General features: G+C 36.9%; 1 protein-coding gene across 3 annotated transcripts in view; it reads left to right on the top strand.

Annotated features, from left to right (window-relative positions):
* The window catches only part of LOC136339664 (uncharacterized), a 68,055-nt gene that overhangs the window by 40,665 nt on the left and 5,899 nt on the right, over positions 1 to 21,491 (top strand). For all 3 annotated transcript variants that reach the window (XM_066283086.1, XM_066283085.1, XM_066283087.1), the window contains exons 5-10: positions 2,365 to 2,475; positions 9,325 to 9,539; positions 9,591 to 9,962; positions 15,262 to 15,502; positions 16,125 to 16,336; positions 16,524 to 16,644. In XM_066283086.1, the coding sequence (XP_066139183.1) occupies positions 2,365 to 2,475; positions 9,325 to 9,539; positions 9,591 to 9,962; positions 15,262 to 15,502; positions 16,125 to 16,336; positions 16,524 to 16,644 (1,272 nt within the window). The remainder of the gene's footprint in view (positions 1 to 2,364; positions 2,476 to 9,324; positions 9,540 to 9,590; positions 9,963 to 15,261; positions 15,503 to 16,124; positions 16,337 to 16,523; positions 16,645 to 21,491) is intronic.

Genomic DNA, 21,491 nt, shown 5'->3' with positions numbered 1-21,491 from the left:
ACACTAAAAACTGTCCATACACGTGGAAATAGTTAAATTCAGTGAATCCTAATTTAGTTGTTCCTTGCTGGAAAAAATTTCAGAAAACCAGCAAAAAGTTTTCCACAACATCCAATTCGAAAACAGATAATATGATTTAGAAGAATCATTTGGAAACTCGCAATAATAATAAATACTGGGAAGGTTTTTTTCTTGTTTTCTTCCATATATATCCAGTAAAAATGATATAGGATTTGGTATCGGTGACGATAGTAACGCTATTATTTTTATCATTTTCTCTTCCGGTAATTTCATATTCTGTAGAATTAATTACATTGTGTTAGCTTTATCAGTCTCTGTAGATATTCTTGCCTCTAATAGTTGAAATGCTTGTTTAAAGCAACGTTCAATTAAACCATTAAATCTGTGTAAGGAGCACCTCTACGTCATTAAACATATAATCGTTCGAACTTTATGGGTATTTCCGTAGGCGCCATCCAGGTGTTTTTCCTGCGAGTACTCAAGATTTATAAGAGACATTTAACACCCCGTTTTGTATTTTATTACGCAACTATAAAACTTCCTTATGGTAAATATTCCTTCCCTGTTTATGGAGATTTTCCGGAAAATGTCTGGAAGAAATTTTGTTTATACAAATAATGAAATGGACGATCTCGCAGTTTAGGATTTCAATCAATTTTTTAGCAACTTGCGTCATTGGAACAGTAATTTTTCATTATAGTTCCGGTGTAGTTTTTTAGTTGAAAATTGGTACGAAGATACTCCTTTTTCTTGTCGAAATCCATAACAAGATACGGCTAAGCTTCCGCAAAGATAAATTATCTTTTTCTAGATCGGAAGACATTTATAGCAATTTTTTCCATCTCTTCGAATACCTTGCCACTAGGAGAAACTCGTGCAAGTTGAAAACAGCCTCTCCAGAGAAATAAACATGAGCCTTTGAAAAATAGGGCGATGAAAGTAGGGATGCTCTAGCATCAGATATGATGTTAAAAGGGGTGAATTGTTTTCTTTCCACTTTCCTTTCTCACTATAATTCTAAGGTGCAGGAATTCCCACGTCAACCCTGATTAATGGAATATGTAATTTTTCGAACCGAGGTACATATTGTGAAAGTCATTAAGACCTTCATAATAAGTTTGTTTAGGCAGGGAAAGCGTAATTTGTAGTTGGGGTTCTTCGGCTAATTAGCACCGAGCAGACCCGAAAATGTCCGCGTTGATTAGGTATTATGGGTTATATTTAACACGCAGATAGGTGAGGAAACGGGGAAAGTCATTGTGTAATTATAATGAGAAATTACTACTTTGAAAGTTTGAAGCGCGCGCACTTTTGAGTTAAATCAAATCTGTGCAGATCTTCGGAAGTTTAAAAATGAAAAACTTGTGACGTTCTTAACGGCTAGAAATCTGGTTGGACAATGTACCTGTAATAATATATGTTGCATGAAAACTAAAATTTGGTATCAACCTGGATAGTAACACGTCATCGAGGTAATTTGGTCGACGTGAAGATGAAGACAGACAATGGTGCTTTGAAGAAAATCGCAGAACACTGCGTTCCACAATTGCAAATGTGGTGTGAGTGTGTTCTCAAATTTTTTAAGACATTACGCATAGTACATTATTAGCATTTAGATCTCTGCCAGGTTGTCGACCCAGATATTTTCGAATATTCGGCATCACCATCGATTTTCGAACAATATTCTTTTCTCCCGACACAAACGAATTTGCCCGTACCCACGCTGCATGTTTTAATATAGAAAATAGCGAAATAATCTCAACTCAGAGTTATAGTTCCACAAACGCAGGGCTGCTTTTCCTGTGTAAGACAAAGCCATTCAAGCAACTTTTTCAGGAAGCGAATTCTAAATGAGATGAATGAATTGTACTAAGCATCAGACTTCATAATTTATTATGTCGACATTTGATTCTTTGAATCTGCTCAAACAAACTGGGTTAGGTTCGGTATGAGCAAATATTACAGTATATTTTCCTAGGCTCCCTCATTAAATATTCATTGTGTTATTCACGGTTGAAGGGACATTTTCGTATGACGACGCGGCGTAACAAGAGAATTTGCTCCTGTATATTTCCCTCTGGGCGTTTCATGACTTCGTTGAATTTTGGATTGAGCTATTTTCGGTAAATATTCAATAAGAAACATATCGAAGCAGCACCGATATTAAGAATTGAATCTTCATTTTTTCGAGTTTGGTCATGTTTAATTCGGAAAGACTACTCACTTGTTCCAAACGAAAAAGCCTTTTTAATCCGGCTTTGTCTCTCTTCTTTATTCAATAAAACCAACCAAACAACAACAAGAACTAAATTCTTCTCAATAAACCCGTCTCTTTAATTTCAGGTGAGGTCTCGCAATCGGACAGCGAGATGGATGGGCAGCTAAGGGAGAAAGAAGAGAAAGAGAAGACTGATCAGAGTCAACAAACCACGCCCACTACGCCCCCCAGTTCAGGTAAAATTGTCCCTTTATTTGCTTTCCGTACATTTTCGGGAAACAAAGGGTTATTGCTGGACCAACCTTCAGCATTTAAGCAGCAAAAATTGCTCAAAAATCCTATAGTTCCACCCTTACAAGGACGTAGGCATTACATGCTGGATTAATCTGACATTATTCACTTGTCCCAGCAGATTTGCGAGAATATGCAGTGCACTCGCGTTTCCATTATAAATGTTCAACTAGCTTAATGGAATTAATTTAACTAGGCAGAAGATCATTTGCGGTCCAAATAGTAATATCTTGCACCACAAAAGTCTTAGCAATGTTTTCTTAGGGGATTCCTACTAGATCCGAAAATAGTCGGAAGGAGTTTCGTTTTTCGTGGGTTGATTTAGTGAGATAATAAAAAATCATTGCCAGTTTGCCCAGACAATGTTTTGTTTTTTTACGGCACGGTAATGTTTCCTCCTTAGAAACCTGCTGCAATATTAAAATTTTAGAAATTTAGAAAATTTTTTTGAAAATCCACACAATCAGGTGCCCGTAGACATTAACAGACTTATTACGGATTTTTAAACTTTAAAAAACCCATTCTCTGTAATTGTATCATTTACAGCCAAACAACATATTTGGCAACATTGCCATCACAGGGATGAAATTTCCTAGACAGTTTTTTTCCTTTAAAATCAGCAGAAATAGCTTTACCTAAGGAATGTTCCTCGGAATCGAAGTCCTGTCGAGACAACATGCCTCAAACTGAAAATCAAATAGGTTTCTAATGGATCCTGTGTAATGCTCTTCCATTTCCATCTCATCGCAATTCACAGAAGACGCCATTTGACAAACAGTATGCAGCGGGCAGCCAGATGTAATCAGACAGCTCGATTTTGGCAAAAGGGCCTAATAAATGGTGTGGTTTTACTAAAAGAAAACCGCCATCTTCACGAACTGAACGTGTCTAAGCAAGAGATTATCCGCACCTTCAGGGAATGCGTGCAAGTCTGCAGTTTACTTTATACGTCTAGACGTACTAAATCATAGAAAATAAATCTGGAAGGCCAAAAAACTGTGGGTCACAAGCGGTCAACGCAGAGGTCAACAACAATTCTAAATAATTCTTAATAACTCTTGGAATAGGGATGTTTGGTGAATACCCACCAAGCCATACAGAATCGTAATACACTTACGTGTTTTATGTTCTCCTGTGTTGTATTACTCGTATATTACGCACTAAAGCGATTATGCATTTAGGGATAAATTTTGCCCTATATGTATAGGATTGCATGCCAGTTTAATACCGTCCCTCCTATTCGTACAGCAATAAGCACACAATTCTGTATTATAGGTCTTCTGAGAATTGCGCTAGAGCGTATGTAGGGTCTTTGATTAAGAAAATCCCCAAACGTTTAAAGTGAAAGCAATTTTCAGTCAACTGAAACAATTTCATAGAGCGATGGCGAAACGGAGTTTTAAAACATTTTGCCTATTTCCAGCGAATTGTTTCATCGGGTAAACAGATCCCTAACTTTCGTTGAAACTTCGTAATTATAACTAAAATGCCTTCGACAAAGTCGGGAAAAGTTTCAAATTTCAAATAAATAGAACCGGCCCTCAAAAGCCTTAAAAGGGATAAACGAAGAGCAATGTTATTTTTAGATTAATGCCACATTGGAAGCATTGAAGGTTGATTTAGGTAAACGTCGTTCCCGTTATTGTATTTTCTTGAGTTTGATTGAAACAGGGCAGAACCGGATTTTGTAATTTTATTTTATTCAAATTCCACATAAGTTAGTCAACATGCTGCAACTCACAACAACCACTTATCCATTAGGGACAATTGGTTTTCAGGGAATGTTGCCGCCGTTAATTCATTAGATTTTGGAAACATAAACCGCTTTCGTGATGCTTACTGTCTCTGTTAATACAAACTACCCTGGATGTGAGGGCAATAATAATGGAACTGGAATACTCGTTTATTAATATTCATGGGGTGGATTTATTGGTTCACCCTACCAGAATGGCAAGGTAGGTGTCTTAATTACATCTGCATTTAAAGCAAATCTCAAATTCTGGGAATATGGAGATATTCCTGGATAATTTTTAGCATTTTGATGAAGGAAATATTCACCGTCGCTTTCTGAAGCGAATTCCTCGGATTTTCCCTCTCGGCGTTGAAACGATGGAAAATGCGTCCTTTCAAGAGTCACTTTGTTATTATCTCTTTCATGTTTTTGTCGGTGGAAATTTACACGAACTTAAAAAGTGAAAGAAGCAGTTTATTTTCCTCCTACTTTCAAGAGTTTCGAGCTGCAAATAGGATTTTTCTCATGTTCCCTATTTCACTAATAGATTTTCAGAAAAGAAGCCTCAAAGACGCTTTTCCAAAAGGCGGTATTGGATTCGCTTAATTATAGATTCATAATCAATAATGAAGCTCACGAAGTGAGTCACTAAATCTTTATTAATCCACTTAAGGAAAATATCGTTCCAGCCGTGGAGGTTCAGTTTAGGATTATTGAATATTCGCCTCCTTTTCAATTTGCGATTTGAAAGTTGATTGGCTGTCACGGAGGCGATCAGATGCCACTAAAGAAAAAAATAATAAACTAGAGGTAATAAAGGTGATTTTGCCGTTTAATGCCACGACAAAGAAAATATTCACTAGGTGGTATAATGGTTTTATTTGTTGAATTAATTTACACCATCAAAACAGAGTTCAAGTGTTTTTCCTGCAGTGTTTATGGATAACAACAATTAATCGCCGAAAATGTGAAACAAATGATAACGAAGCAGTCGACGTAGCGTTGTTTTTTATTGTTTTTTTTTGTCAAATTAGACACTAAATAAACTAAAAAACAATAACCCTATGATATTATAAGTTTTATATTTTATACTGCACCCTGCTTGCATGGGTCAATGGCGCATCTCCCGCAACAAAATGACATCTTAAGGATACCAATACGTGACTGTTTCCTGTTTAAAAACGAAAACCAATTGCAGTATAATATCAGCAATTGCTTTCGACATTCTGTCCTTCTAGATCTTTGATAGAATGTTGCGCAGCACATCTCCACTGCACATAATGTGCAATTTCAAAGACGGCTGATTATATAAGAGTATTTGTGGATCCTAATCGTCAGCTATTTTACACGTAATTTTTACCAGTCACATTGTTTCTACATTTCTCCCATTTATCTGCTACATACTAATTAATTATTGTAATTTGTTTCACCCTGTATATCGCCTTTCGGATGTGTTCTTACAGGCAATTTAATTTACTTTCGCAATCATACACACAGGAAAACTAAGAAATTGCATGATGAACTGTATAGATATCTACTAATTCAGGGCGAATTTTCTAACTTCCAGATGTTCAAATTTGATTTATTTTGAATAACACACTGTAAGGACAGTGCAGGAGTGCAACTTCAAAAATAAAAAATTGCCATTATTTAGGTGGGCAAATTTGAAACCAGTCTTTTTATAATTTTTAAAAAATTCACTGGAACGTTTTCTAACAATTTCATTTTATAAGTTAGAAAATACTACTTCCGAAAATTGCATATATTACTGTTTCCTTTCCCAACCAAAAACCGTCGTGTTTGAGTACAGAAGCGTCGAAATGAGGAAACATTATGACCGCTGAATACTCGCACGCCATTGGCACCTCTAAAATCACGTCGATGCCAGACCTCTTACATGCCCCTGAACAACTTTTGGCTCTTTCTACTGTTAAAGACCAATGATTTGAATACAATATTATATCTTGAATAAGTTCAAAAAAAGTGTATTCTATTACTGCCAACAAAAATAAACGCCAAAATTACCACTGATAATTTTGGAAATACACAGGAACCATTTGAAGGCTTAAACATTCGCATTAAATGGACACACCGATTTCATAAAATATACGAAGTAGAACTTACATTTTCCGAGATTTCTATCCATTTTTCTGGCCACAAACTGGAAAAAATAACTTACCAATATTGCACCTATTTGACTTCTTCAACCGTAAATCGCCATAACTAAACAAATGAGCGGCGAAACATCATGGCTACTGCATACTACCACCTCATTGGTTCCCTAGTGACACATTGATGATTTCCCATGGCCTCCTTAATATTTTCTGCTGGCGTTTCCACCGTTGGTAAAAACAATTTCTTTAATTTAAAAATCTAAATTACGTCCTGAAGTGTACGAAATTTGCCTTAAAAATCAAAACGTTAATTAAAACATAACTAGAACTCAGGTTTTAAAAGATTTTCAAGCTCATTTCGGGCTATTAGCTGAGAAATATTTCAAAAATGTCCAATTAAAAAATCGCCATGATTATACAAAAGAGGGGTGAATCATTATGATCGTTAATGCTGCAATGTCTCATACATCATGTTTGATATGAATTTTTAACATTCTTTCTCTTCGCTAGGACCGATGTTTGAACTTGCCCGGCAAGTTTAAACACCAGCAAACGGAACGTTATTATAAATTGGGGTCTCAGAGGTTTTCACCATTCAGAAGGTATTTAAATTCGAAGCATCGTCTCCCGTCGAGAAAGAGGACGAGCATTGATAAATATGGAGAAAATGTAAACACACAGCATACCTATACATATAAGCTAATAAATGATTAGTACTTATTCCCTGGACATTTTATAGTCTGAATAGGACAGGAGCACGGCACCTTTACTGCAGCTGATTACAATTAAATTAAAACCCATTTTTTTTGATAATTTTAACTCCTCAACGAGGAGAGAATTAGGTTCTGTGAAAAATATGGCATGAGCATGGGGTGTAACAAATTCAAGTCCATGTATAAGGATCTCGGAAAAAGTAAGAGACATCGTTCCTTTAAACAAAATCGGGCCACTAAGGTTTGGAGTTGTTTGATACTGGGCCCGTATGTCGTTGATATGTTTTACGTAATCCCGAACTAGTATAAATACACCTTACATCACTTAAATACGATTGTTTTACCTCTATTATTAGTTGGATTTTATTTAAAAAAAAAAACATCTTTTTTAATACTCCACAGACTTGAATTATTTAAAATTTCCCAACTGCTAAAAATGGTGTTCGGACAAAAAGTCTTTACGGTCGAGCATTACTTTCCAAATGAACAGTTTGTAAACAGAGAGTGGGCCTTTAAAATTCAACCCTGTCTTCAAGAGTTCTGTGAAAAACTTTCCCACATTACAGTGCTGAAATCGCAATTTCGCGACACTTTGAATTATGTTGTGAAATAGTTTCGCAAAATTGGCAGTGTTCGAAGGAAATCGCGAAGTGTTAGACCAACTAAACGAACCCCAGAACTTGTTGAAAATGCGAGGCGAGTATTGGATAACAATCCCCGGCACATCTTTAGAACACTTTCTCCACAAGTGGATGCATCGCCTAACACTCGCTTAATTTTTAAAGAAAATCATGGATTACATCCATACGAAGTACAAATATTTCAGGACCTACAGCCCTCGAATTATAAAAAGAGACTGAGGTATTGCAATTGGTTTAAAGTTTCAGTCTTGGAAAATACTATATTTAATAAAATCCAGTTAAGGAGAAAGGCAAATGGAGCCGGATATAAGTGATGTTAGATTTATTTGTTTAGGGTTGAGATTATGTAGAAGAACTTATGAAAGACGTACGGTCTCAGTGTCAAATAATTCCAAAGCCTATTTAACGGAATATTTTTTTAAACGCACAGTACAAACTCGGATAAATGAGTGCAAAGATGCGTATTTCCGTGGTCAATAATAATCCATTTGCGAATTTAAAAAAATTGAATAGGTTCGGAAATAACGATGAAAAGCGAAAATTTGCATTATTGTTTTTCTCCAAAAACTCGAAAATCATTATTTAGAAAAAGCTGATAATGAAATATTATTAGAGCCCTTTTTGCCAGGCTTTCTGCTTTGACTGCATATTTTTACTCGACGATTGGTTTTTGAGACATTATCAACTACTCTGGTTTTTTATGGGTGCCATCTGGGACTTTTCCTAAATTGGAATCTACATGAATTTCCTTTCCAGTGATGTATTGTGTTTCAGTATTTTAGTGGATTTTATATGAATAAAAGTAAAATATCTTTTCCATCTAAGGAGCCGTTGCGTTGTCACGTCACGTCAACAAACGTCAGATCGTATTTTGTTAATTTATTCATTACTTAGCCCACTAATTTTATTAAACAATACAGTAATGAATAAATTAATAAAACACAATATGACGTTTGTTGACTTAACATAGCAACGCGATTCAAGGCTCTGTAGATCGAAAAGGTTTTTCTACTTTTATTCACATAAAATCCATTAAAATACTGAAACATAATGTATCATTGGAAAGGAAATTTCATGTAGATTCCAATTTCATAAAATTCCAAGATGGCGTCCATAAAAAATCCACCACCACCAATCCAAATCTACTTTATGATATCTCAAAAAGCAATCGCGCAAATATGCCGATTATACATATAAATAGAATGCCAGATAAAAAAAGCTCTAACAATGTCGGATTGGCAGCTTTCTCCGATTAATGGTTTTCAAATTTTTAGAGAAAACGAAAATGCAAATTTTCAGTTTTTATCGGATATTTCCGAAAGTGTTCGGATTTTGAAATTCGCAAGTGTATTAATATTAAGCGCCAACATCCGCAATTTTTCCTCCATTTAACCTATTTTGTATCTCTTACCGTTTTCAAGATCCCAATTCTCAGACTTAAATTTGTTAAACCGTATATACTTACCCTAGTGATTAAGAGCTGAAACATTGTGACCCTGGTTGTGAGCAGCTATAAACATATATATTGCTAAGGGGAATGGTCCTGAAACCTAAACATAGAAACTGGTTATTTATAAATTTTATTTCCTTGCAGATGGTCCGCACTCTCAGAGTTATATTCTCGATACTTTGAGACTGACGAAGTCTCACCAGCAAGCACAAAGGGAATCCGAGCAAAATGATCGTTTGTTTGCTTCAAGCCAGGGTTCTCCCATTAGTGGGATCTTGAAAGGGGGAAGATTATGGAAGCAGCAAAGTCAACAGAGCGTAGACGTTTCCAACCTTAAAACAGTAGATGCGAGTCTACTTGTAAGATGTGAATTTAAATTTTGAGATTCGGTATAATAATTGATCTTTTAGTCTTCTGATTCTATGACCTCGGATGAGGAAGGCATCAATAGGCGTTCTGTCAGATTCATCGAAAGCGGAGAAAATGGGAAAAGGGACATTTGTGATGGGGCCCCGGAGAGTTCGCCTGAAGAAGAAATTCATGGTCGCAATGTCCAGAAAGAGGTCAGCAATGAAGTTCAGCTATTAAGCAACAAACAAGAGGTGTTTAGTGGTAATTCGCCGGAGGCTCCAGAGATGACTTTGACATTCAAACTGGGGAATCATGTTCTGATTTCTAATAACAGTTTGAAACCGAATTCGGCGGTTAGACAGCTGTTCCCTTGCACCAAGAGTTTGGCAGCGGCCCAAGGCGTACAAGAGGAGGAGAATAATTCTCAGCAGGTATAGAATCTGTGGGGAATTGTTTCTTTCCCACAGATTATTAATTATTAATTGTATTTATTAAGCCCGGTCGTTAAAAGGGATGAAAGTAGACAACGGTGAAAATTCATTTTCACAATTATCATAAATTAAAAATTTACAGAAGGAATACCAAAATGGAACAATTTCAATTTCACTCTGTATCACAGAAACAAAAAGACCTATGAAAATACTGTTCGCGACATGATTTATTTCTCGGGAAAGTGGCACAGTATTGCGCAAACCATTTTTAAGTATTTTTATTTCTAAGCGACATTTCGAAATAATCCTATGAAAAATGGGAAACTGTGTACAATGACACGCGGCTTAAATAAAGCAACCGATATTAAGAGAAACTGACTTGCCCTAGGAGCTCAACGTTTATTTCGATAAACCGATTTAATAAAATCAAATTAATATGACCGTTTTAAAAGTTATATCAAACTGTATTTTGTCACAGATTTGCCACGCTTAAGAATCGATTTTTTGTTTTAATGAAATTATGTCCGATTTCAATGTCACAGCATAAATGAAATGAAACGCAAAATTGCATTTGCAAGGCACGCATGCATTAAAGTTAACAAGGGTAACAAACTCCTGTAAATTAATATGGCACTGTTAATAGTTGGTTGGCCCTCCTGCGTTATCAGTGACTGCCTGTAGGCGTTTAGGCATTGATTCCACTAACTTTCCCGTATCCTTTGGGACAATGATACTCCAAACTTCGGCAACTTTGGTTTTTCATTCATTTTTGTTAGATATTGGATCGGTATATACTTTATTTTTTAACGTCGACCATAACTTTTCAATTGCATTCAAATCCTGTGAGCGGCCTGGCGTTTGAATGGCATTTGGGCAGTTATGAAATAACCATCGTTATTGTAATGAAAACGATAATCATTGCTGAGGCCTAATTTTCGAGCAGTTGATAGAAGATATGTTAATATATCCAAATACACGCGTTAGTTCTTAAGCACTTCAATAAACTGCAAGTTTCCTACTCCTGCAGACGACGTACGCCGGCGCGACATTAGTCCTCCTCCACTGTGCGTCGTCGTAGCTTTAAGATGTTTCAATTGCAGCTCTTTATTAGAATTCCCCCTCACTAATGTTTCTCCATCGGACTCAAATATTTTTAGTTTAGTTTTATCAGCAAAAATGACTGATTTTCCGAAGTTTAAGTCTCCACTGATGTACTCTGTGACGAACTTCCATCGGACCCTGCTTTGTCGTAGCTAAAAGGATTTATTTTCGGCATTTCGACCGTGTATGTAATTTTTTCTCAAAATACCTCGAATTATTTCAGGATTGAATCTTCTTCCGAATGATTTTTCCAGCTCAGCACACAATTTTAGACAACTTTGTATAAGATTATTGGTTATTTCTCGTACGACCCATTGTTTTTCCGAGTTTCGTAAATATTTTATCTGGAGCTATCCGGGACTTATTTGCGATTCTATTTTCACTGTGGTAACGCTCAATGAATAATGTGTCGAGCTATTGATGCACATCAATTTACTATTTTGGCAATTTTCCTTTGGCTCCATCCATCTCTGCAATGAATTAGAATTGAGGTTCCTTCGGCGACCATCGTTCAACGGCGCATGCCTATGTATTTCCGTTTAACCAATTGAAATTTACTTTGAAATTTCAAATTAAGAAAAAAGTAATTCCTAAATCGATGCCAAGTTCATAAATTAAAATTGGCACGTTTTGCGCTGCTTTTTCCTTAACTGCATCGTTTAAATCCCCACGTAAAATTCAATAAATATTTTTATTCTTACCTAAGAGCGACATATTTCAGTAAAACATCAACTTATACGCTTTCGGAATACTCATATTAATGTAACATCAATATGTTCTTTTTCCAATATAAATATTGTAGCATTGAGGTAAGTCAGTTTCTTCTAATGCGGACAAACATCATTTAAGCTGTGCCACTGTATGCTGTTAACAGCATGGCAAATGCTGTGGGATATAGCAAAAGGCTTGCCACCGTCTTGCGTTTACAATTCAGAGGGATGGGGTTAATACGAGGATAGTCCCAGAACTACCCGACCTGACACATAGACGGCGAATTTTTTGTTAAAAATATACCTATGCAGGGCGTCCCGAAAGTTCATATCGAAAAAGGTATCATGAGGTTATTTGGATCGATACATTAAGATGTGACTCAAAAATTGCTTGAAAAGTGTCTCCTTTAGACGCCATCGACGGTCAAAGTTCTTGAAAAAACATGTTTTGCGCTATTCCTGGAGAATGCTTCAATGGATTTTAATGAAGTCCATTGTGCATTCATTCTTTAGCACAAGGATTATTGTCATGTAATATTCATGTCCATTCGCAATGTTCAAGTGGTGAGTTCCTAGCCATCTTCGTGTAAAAATGACCAGAGCTTTTCACTGGGAAGGTGCATCGTATTGATTTTTTTTCTAATGGTACATTAGCCTTTTCTCCTATTTTTCTACATCTTGGAAATTTCTCGCACTGTTAACTTTAACGCCGCAAGAACTTATTTTCTCTTCTCATACAGGACACCAATTTGCCCTCACTTGAATAATTATTGATCCTAGTTAATGTGAACGTTTTTGTCGCATATGGAAACTGTCATTATAATTTATTAATTTTTTTAAAGGTTCTTTTTAGCTGTTTCTTTTGAGATCAATAATGACATTGTTTAATTAACAAATGACCGACATGGTTAAAATTATGGGTTTTTCCCATATGGGTATATGGGTCTTCCGCGAGGACTTAACCACTAGCGCAAATGTTCGGCATGCGGGTTTCCGGCGATTCGGAAAATTTGCTGTACAAACTGTAATATAATATGTCAAAGTATCTTCACAAAAATTCATAATTTTAACCATAGCAGTGATTTCTCTACTGGAGAACGCCATTGTTGATCCCAAGAGAAACCACTCAGGGAAAATTTCTAAAAATTTTGTTACATTTTTATGACGTTTTCCATAAGTGATGTCAGCGTTCACGTGAGCAAGTATCGATAACTATGAAAGGAAAAGAAAATAATTTTTTTTTCGAGGTAAAATGATAGCCGTACGAAAAATTTCAAAGAGATAGAAAAGTTGGAGAAAGAGCTAATGTATGATATTATCAGAAAAAAATCAATATGATGTAGCTACCCAGCGAAAAGCTCTGTTCGTATTTGTGCAAAGATGGCTAAGTACCTACCACTTGCACATTGTGAGTAGACATGAATGTTCCATGAAAATAATCCTGGTACTAATGAATGAATGCACAATGGGTTTCATTGAAATGCTTTGAAGTATTCTCCAGGTATAGCAAAAGCTGTGTTTTTTTTTGAAGAACTTTGAACGTCAGTAGCGTCTAAACTAGACTCTTCAAATAATTTTTGAACCCAGTGTTAATGTATTGAGTCAAACAATCTCATGGCCCAATTTTGACATGCATTTTCAGGACACTCTGTATTACAAAGACCTAATCTCAAAAAGCTTGTGTCTACACTTTGGGAGTGCTATGTTGATTTTTGCTTGTTTTAAAGCCTTTTTAGAGGACGCTTTTAGAGATTTTGTTGATTTGGAAAAATTGACCGTCGATTGAATATTTCCATTGGAAAGGTCTTAGTCTATCCAATATCAAAGCAGAGTTAGATCCCACTTTGAGTAAATCCCCTCCTTCGTTAATAACTATAAAGTGCTGGGTGACAGAGTTTGAACGCGGTGATGCGACCTGCCAAGACGAACTCCGCAGCGGTCGACCCAATGACACTCCAGATCTGATCACTTTAGATATTGCGGTGAAAATTCGTAAAACTGTACTGGCAGATATGTATATGGAGATAGATATTAAAAAAAAAACTGTGCATCACAGTTTGACCGATTAATTAGATATAAGAGAGCTCTGAGCAAAATGGATGCCGCAATTACTCATAATGGAACAAAAACAACGCAGTGAGGGTATTTCAAGGGAGTGTTTGGCAAAGTTTCGCAGCAATAAAAGCAAGTTTTGTATCGATTCATAACCGTGGATGAAACACGGGTTCATCATGTCGCACTTGAGACGAAAGAACGATCAAAACAATGGACTCAAAGGAGAGATCGGCTGCCAAATAAGGCGAAAACCGTTGAATCTGAAAGCGAGGCGATGACGTCACTTTTTGGATTGCACGTGGAATAATTTTTATCGACCTTCTCCCCAAAGGAAAAACAATAAACGGAGAATATTAAACAAATTTATCGCCCTGTATAAGCTAAGAAATTAGGAAAAAGCGGCCGTATTTGGCGAAAAGGAAAGTCTCGTCTCATTAAGGCAACGGACCAATCCAAACGTCCATCATGGCAGTGGTCAAAATCAATCAACGTGGTTTCGAACTGTTCTGCGCACCTTATCCGCTAGATTTAGTTCGCTCAGATTATTTTCTATTTGCAAACTTGGAAAAATGGCTTGGTGCAAAGAGGTTTGCCAATAACGAAGAGGTGCAGCCCGAAATGAATGCCCGTTTTCAAACATTCGAAGGTTTTTACCGTAAAAACGGCATGTACACCATAGAACGTTGTTGGCAAGAGTGTGTCAATTTCAAGGGTGCCCATGTTGAGAAATAATCTAACATGTTTCGCTTTTTTTCCCTTTAAGTGCCAGGTCTGATACTTCTGGGACCACCCTCGTACAATGATAAATTTCTCTGCGCTCTTCAATTCTCGTCCCCTCGATTATTTCTCGCAGTTTGCGTTTAGAGAAGTTGAGTTTACGACTTCGCTGCACCCTGGAAAAATCCTGCTAAAACGTATCGGTGAAGATATTCTTGCGCGTAAAATTTGCAATTTATTTCCCTCTTCGCACTACAAAAACCCCAACTATTCACCCTAAAATCTCTCCCTTTCTATTTCCTGCTCTCGAATCATTAAACGAATTCTCATCTGTACCTCAATTTTGAATTTCCTCTCCCTCGAACGTATAGGCGATCATTTGTCATTCCAAACTAAACTTTAAACATTCATGCAAAAATATCTTCTCGCTCTAAAATCGTCCCATTCATTCATTTATAATGCGGAGATATGAAGCTTTAAAGCTACCTGTTCCATAACATTATTGATTCTTTCCGCGCTGCCGTTTGCTCTGCCAGAATAAATCTCCTCGCAATTAGACTACTTAAAAATTCCCAGGAATAATTCAACTTTCCACAAACTCCCATTGAAGTTAAGCGTATTTACAGACAGGTCGAAGACTTTGATAATTTGATTTAGAGATAAATTTTAATAAGGCTCTAGGCATTTATTTCACCTCGAAAATATTTCTTTTGCAGTATTTGGTAACTGCAGAATCGTTGAGGGCCTTTGAAGAGGCGAAACGTTCGAAGTTGCCACAAATTATCCAGAGTGGAGAGACTGATGAAACGATTAAAAGGGCTATTGAACGAAATACATTGCGAAGGTCTTTAATCCGCTACGAACCGAAGAGCAAGAAGCAGCCCTACAGAAGTGATAATTCTCTAGTCGAAAGAATAAAGCAGCTCACCTGTGACGTTGATAATTCCTCTAACACCGGTAAGTTTTAATTCTCGTTTTCGGTCCCGTTTGCACCACCTAATTAATGTTTTTAGGTGGTAAAATGTGGGGCATAAAATTTCACTCTAGTGCCACTTTCTAATCATAATACAAAAGAAGTGGTGGTGCTTAATAGTTTTTCAGTGTCATTAATTATCGTTTTAATTTCCTTGGATTTAAGTGCATTTCTGAGAAAACGCCGCTCTATTTCGGTTTGTTTTTTGGAGGCATTATCTCCGTAGCTCGCACCGAGCACCTGCTACTCTCAGGGGAATTATTATTCCGTCCTCGCAAATCCAACAATTTCATTCATAGATATGAAGAGTTGTTTTAAATAAATTGGACGTAGCTTGAACCTTTCAACTGACCCATGTATATAAATTATTTCCGCCAGAAGATATTTTTTAATATTCATAAGAGTGGGCATGACGGTATATGAGTAAACATCGTACGGTATAGTTCGCCCGTGTAAAATCTTCAGTTAGAAATCTTCAGTGTTGAAGCAATCGCGATTTCGCTCAAACGTTACGATATCTGCACACGTTGTTGTGAGTTATTTTCGGTGGGAAAAGCGGATCATTCTCGCTAAGGCTTTGATTCAATTACCGAGGATTCTTTGCAGAAAAAGCGCACCCGCAGTCTTCCATTGAAACCAACGATTCTTCCGAAGACGTGCCAGACAACAGGTCAAGTCCCCCAGGGGAGGAATCGAGGAATTCTCCAGATGTCAACACCCTCAATGCCAACAAAGCGGCCGACAAGAGTTTCTCCCCTTCCTCATCCAGCACTGCTTCATCGAACAGTTCTGTTTCCATCAATCAGAATTATCAGCAGGTACGTAGCTCTTCTGTGACGTGGGCATTTCTGCTTTAAGTGTATTCAATTACTTAGAAAAAACTGATGCTTGCAATCAGCTTTGAATAAATCAGAACTGTCTCGCCCCACGCTTGTCTCTTTAAGTTTATGCAGAAACTTGTTAAATCTGTAGAAAACGAGTGTGGAAACTTATTTGATTTTTCAGCCGAGGAAGTTGTCAGCCACAGGGGAACAACTACTGCTGCAAATGGATACTAGAAGATTAGAAAATATCCCGGATATTCAAAACAATTTCCGAAGGGACGTTAAACCTCTGCCCGATATAGGTGAGTAACTCCTTTAGCATGGTTTATTGCGCAAAGTTGTCTTCGACAGATTCATTCTTTTTAGTTTCCAGGATTTAAAAGAGAGAACCGTACCAAAATGCTCATTTACGTACCTAGCCACAGAAACATTCTCCTATTTAAATGCGTTGAAATATTCGAAAAAATACACGGTGGCCCATGGAAGAAAGTTTAGTTCTTGCAATACAAGGCGATTCGTTTTGAGACTTGATTCAGAAAGGTCGTTTTCAGATTTCTATATTACTCGAAAACTGAAAGATGTAGGTGCGCGGATTTCCGTGGTTAAAATGCCCACAATGTGCGGCCAAATTAAAAGATCGTATGAAGTGCGTATCAAAATTCGCAATTTTGACGTTTCTAACGTGACGAAAATTATTTTGAAAAAATTTTAATACGCGCCCTCGTCAAGATTTGAATTGCTCGAAAACCCGTATACAGGATATACGAAAACTAGTCACGTTGAATATCGGAAAAACAAAAATTCGTATGAAATTACTGAACAGGGTGGCCTTCCAGGTTGCGATGGGGACCCCTTTTGACATTGTCCGCGCAAATCTAACTGTCGCCCCTCGCGACCCCGCTGCGCCCACTTAAAGATTGTTGACGGCGCCCCCCATCGAGTTGGGCCTCACGTTGAAGGTAATTAAAAATGCAAAATGTCGGTGCATTAAAGCACTCGTTTTGTCGAGGCGTTTTCGAAAATCGAAGCAAAACTGATACCACGATTTCAGGAGTATGCAATTGGTTCCTAAACTTTTCAGATTTTTTATACAGATTTTTTTTTGCAAATAAATAAATGTTTCCATCGGATGGAACCATTCATCATTTTCGGAGAGAAACTTATTTTACAAACATTTTGCTATTTGGAATTCATTAAATGGTGTGGGATAGTGCAATTTTAACATCTCGATTAGTATCGTACATTCTGTGGAAGAAAAAGTGGATTTTTTTTTATGTGTGTAAAAAATGAAATATACAAGTTCCACCTGTACAAATTGCAAATTCATCAGGCACGGGCTGAGAATAATTCCGATCGCAGAATTGAATTTTGTGAAAGTATGACTTCACTAATTACCACTACCCCAGATCTTGTTAAAAATATCTGTTTTTGCGATGAGTGCGCACTTTTTTCTTTTAACAGTTTTGTTAACAAGTAAAATTGTTATTATTGGCGTGACGGGAAAGCCATACTCAGCGACCACAAAAAATTAATTCTATATATGGGCTGAAATGTTGGGGAAATAATGTAATTGGGCCATTATTCGTCGATGGTAGCCTTGATAGTGAAGTGTACCTCAATATGTTAAATTACAATGGCGATTACCCACTGTTCGAAAATATTTTGCACTTTGAATGGCTTGACGGCCGATTTCCAGGTAAATGGATTGGCAGAAAGGGGGCAATTGAATGGCCTCCAAGGTCTCCTGATTTGACGCCTTTTGATTTTTTCTTTCGGGATCATCATAAAATCAGTTATTTATGAATCAGATCCTGGAGACGCTGACGAACTAAAAAACCTCATACCCGTAGAATGTCGGGCCATTATTAGAGAAAAATTTCAGAAGGTCCGACAGGAATTCGAGACTAGATTGTGTTTGTGCTTAGCGCAAAATGGAAATCATTTAGAGCGTTTAGTGACTTAAATGTAGCAAAATTGCAAGTCTAAAAGTGTTATTCCGACACGTTTGCTACGAGTAAGTTGATGTTTTTAGCCCCATCGATAAAAAAAATTTAACAGAATTTTCTTTCGTTTTTCCTTCATTTTTCGAAAACGCTTTGACAAATCGCGTTTTTCAATACATCAATAACGTGTACTTTTAATTACCTTTAATATGTGGTGCCACTGGGTGGGGGATGTCATTGGACATTTTCAAGTGGGGTAAGTGGGTGGCAAGGGCTGATAATTAGGTTTCCGCAGGTAATGTCAAAAGTGTTCCCCTCGCAATCTGGGCGGCTACCTTGGCCGGTACTTTTACATGTCTTATGGTTTTTAAGATATTCGTGAGTGGTAAATTTTCAAATGAATACACTGTAGGTAGGTAGGTGGCAAAGCGTACTGAGGAGTTTTTGTTTGGATTGGCGAATTCTTATAGTTCTATCAGTAAAGTACAAAGGTTCTCACAGAAAAGAAATTAAGTTTCCGGGATTTAAATAGAATCATACAACTGTTTAAATAGAATACTGACCAGAGGTTTGCACGAATCACACCTTATTTCACGAATTATCTTAACTGTTTGATAACTATTTTTATCTAATAGATTTAACCATCTGTAAGAGTGGTTCCTTGCTATATTAAGTAACTTGCCGAAAGCTTGAACTATATTCTAAAATTTCTAACTCACTAACCTAACGATGTAGAAAATATCACTCGCTGGCGGTCCACTGATCTAAATAAAGCCTAAAAAGTTGAAAAATGCTACTTCGAGTTAACTTTCTATAACAGTTAGTTTTGAGGAAAATAAGCACCCAAATGCGGTCTTAAACTGTGAAAAATAGATATTAAATCAGGGCATTTTCACGGAAATTCTGAGCATATATTTCCTCCATCACAATTGTAAAACATTCATATTTGATTTTGCTATCGACTGTAAAATTTTATAACGTACAAACAGGGATATCCCTAAAAGCCGTTTTATGCGATTCATGGTAAGTTTAGTGGCTATATATGGTTGGAAAATAGTAGACTCAGAAACCAGCACTATATGCTGAGTATTAAATATGAAAAAAATTGAGTTTTAGCGAAGATTCATATTCGACACTAAAATCCGCTTTGGCATGATTCGTTTGGCCATCAGTTTAAAAAAAATATCTTTGGAACGAAAAATCATGGAAAAATAAACCGCTAATCCGGCTATTTTCATTCATGCCACATCTACGCGCCCTGATGTTATCTTAACAGCCCCTTTTCGAGCAATATAAGGTTATCAGTGTCCCGTGGATATTTGAAGGAATAAATCCAGCGTGATCGTGATCGCCATGACCTTAGCTTGGAACAATAAACCCCTTTATGTGAAGGATGGAGAAGACTTATGAGTTGGCAATATTGCAAGAAGGTCCCCATAAAAAATGAGTTACCCTTAAAGGAGCCTAGTTGCCGCTGCGGAATTTTGCTCTCTGCAGTAAAGTTTATGATCATTACTTTAATACAGCGAACTTGACGGTATAAAATTTTATCGTACAATTACCCATAAAATTGGATTTTCTCTAACTGCCTTGATAATATTTCCCAGAGATCTTGAGGAGTGTACAGGTATCATCGATTTAAATCGAAACGTAGAAATTATGGCAGTGTGACAAGGATCGCACAAGATTTGATGCAGGTGCAACAGAGACCAACGATGTGGGCGGAGCTAGTCCGGCGTCTTCATTTCGATGTTTGGATTAGTATCGATTTCACTGCTTTGGCGGCAATGATTTTTTTTAATAACAGAGCAAAAAACAGCAATATAAATAAATTAAAAGAAAAAAACGACAATACAATAACTACACGTTAAAGTCGAAATTCCTCACATGCTTTACCTGCACTGGTTAATTATATTCCTACATCGTTTTAAACGATAAACGAATCGTTCCGCTCTGTTTATCGAATGACCTTGAGGCTACACCCAAGATCGCCGCCTCGATCTTGGACCCACTAAAAGATCATTAGCAAATGTCAGCAAATTCAGATAGTCACAATCATCTAGGACGCACTTAAGTTATGCTATAATGGGGAAATGAGCATTAATTTATAAATAAGTAAAACTAATTTAATCTATCAATAGAACTTCAATCAGTAAAAATTCTGAAACGGTGAGAAATCTGGCAACCGGATTTGGGCTGACTCCGCCCACTTCAACCGCTAGCTCGCTACGCACTTCGTTGGTCGTTATCGGAGGCACATTAAAACTTATGTGATCTTTCGCCCACATGCACAATTCCTATTTTAGGAGCTGAACTGGTGATATCTATATAAATCCACTCGCTTTATAAATGGAGCTAATTCACTATACCTACGTACTTATTCCCAAAAGTCTTTTTAACTCTGTGATCTTTCACGGTTAATTATTGGAGAACAATTTTCGGGGAATAATAAATCGACAGAGTTTTTCATCTTCAAAAAAGATTCATTGAACGCTCAGGGGTGCTACAGTCGATCGTCTATTAGTCTCGTGTTTTTCAAGACATATCGATTGACACCCGAGGATAATTTTATACATCGGACAAACAAGGTCTGGATTTGGGCGAAATGGAAAACGAGATAGAAAATCCGCCGAGACGTATTTCTGTTTCAAAAAATAGCGAGATGGGAACGTTTTGTCTCGCACAACTCAATTTTCCCGAGCAACGATTCACGGCCCAATTGGAAAACGATTTCCTTGTTTCGAATTATTTAGGCGATCTAATCCATTTTCAACCTACTTTGCAGATTGCTTCGTGCACTCAACTGCGAATTACTAATTATCACCCACTGAAGGAATACTATGTTTGCTTTGATATGGATTTTGTTAGACTGCCGTGGGCGGAAAATCAGTCTCTTACTAATAACCATATTTCATTAATTTATTTCATAAAAAAAGAGATTAACTTCCATAAATTTTTACAGTAAAATTACAATTTATATGCTATTAATAACTGAAGAAAGGAGGCTAGGTTCCTGTCGGAGCATCTTAATTAACTATAACAGGACTCCCCAGGGGGAGAAGAGCCTGGAGTGGAGAAACCCTCTCTCCATGATGAATTCTCACTGGATTAAATACTCGTATCAAAAATGATTTTACCGACTCTCTCAGATGGAGTATAAAAGTTCAAATATGACGTGAAAAATAGTAGGAGGGAAAATATTGTTA

The sequence above is a fragment of the Euwallacea fornicatus genome, chromosome 6 (genome assembly GCF_040115645.1).
Source record: "Euwallacea fornicatus isolate EFF26 chromosome 6, ASM4011564v1, whole genome shotgun sequence".
In the NCBI taxonomy this organism is placed as follows: Eukaryota; Metazoa; Arthropoda; class Insecta; order Coleoptera; family Curculionidae; genus Euwallacea; species Euwallacea fornicatus.
Note: the sequence above shows the minus strand (reverse complement) of the source record. Positions and strands in the feature narration are given on the sequence as shown.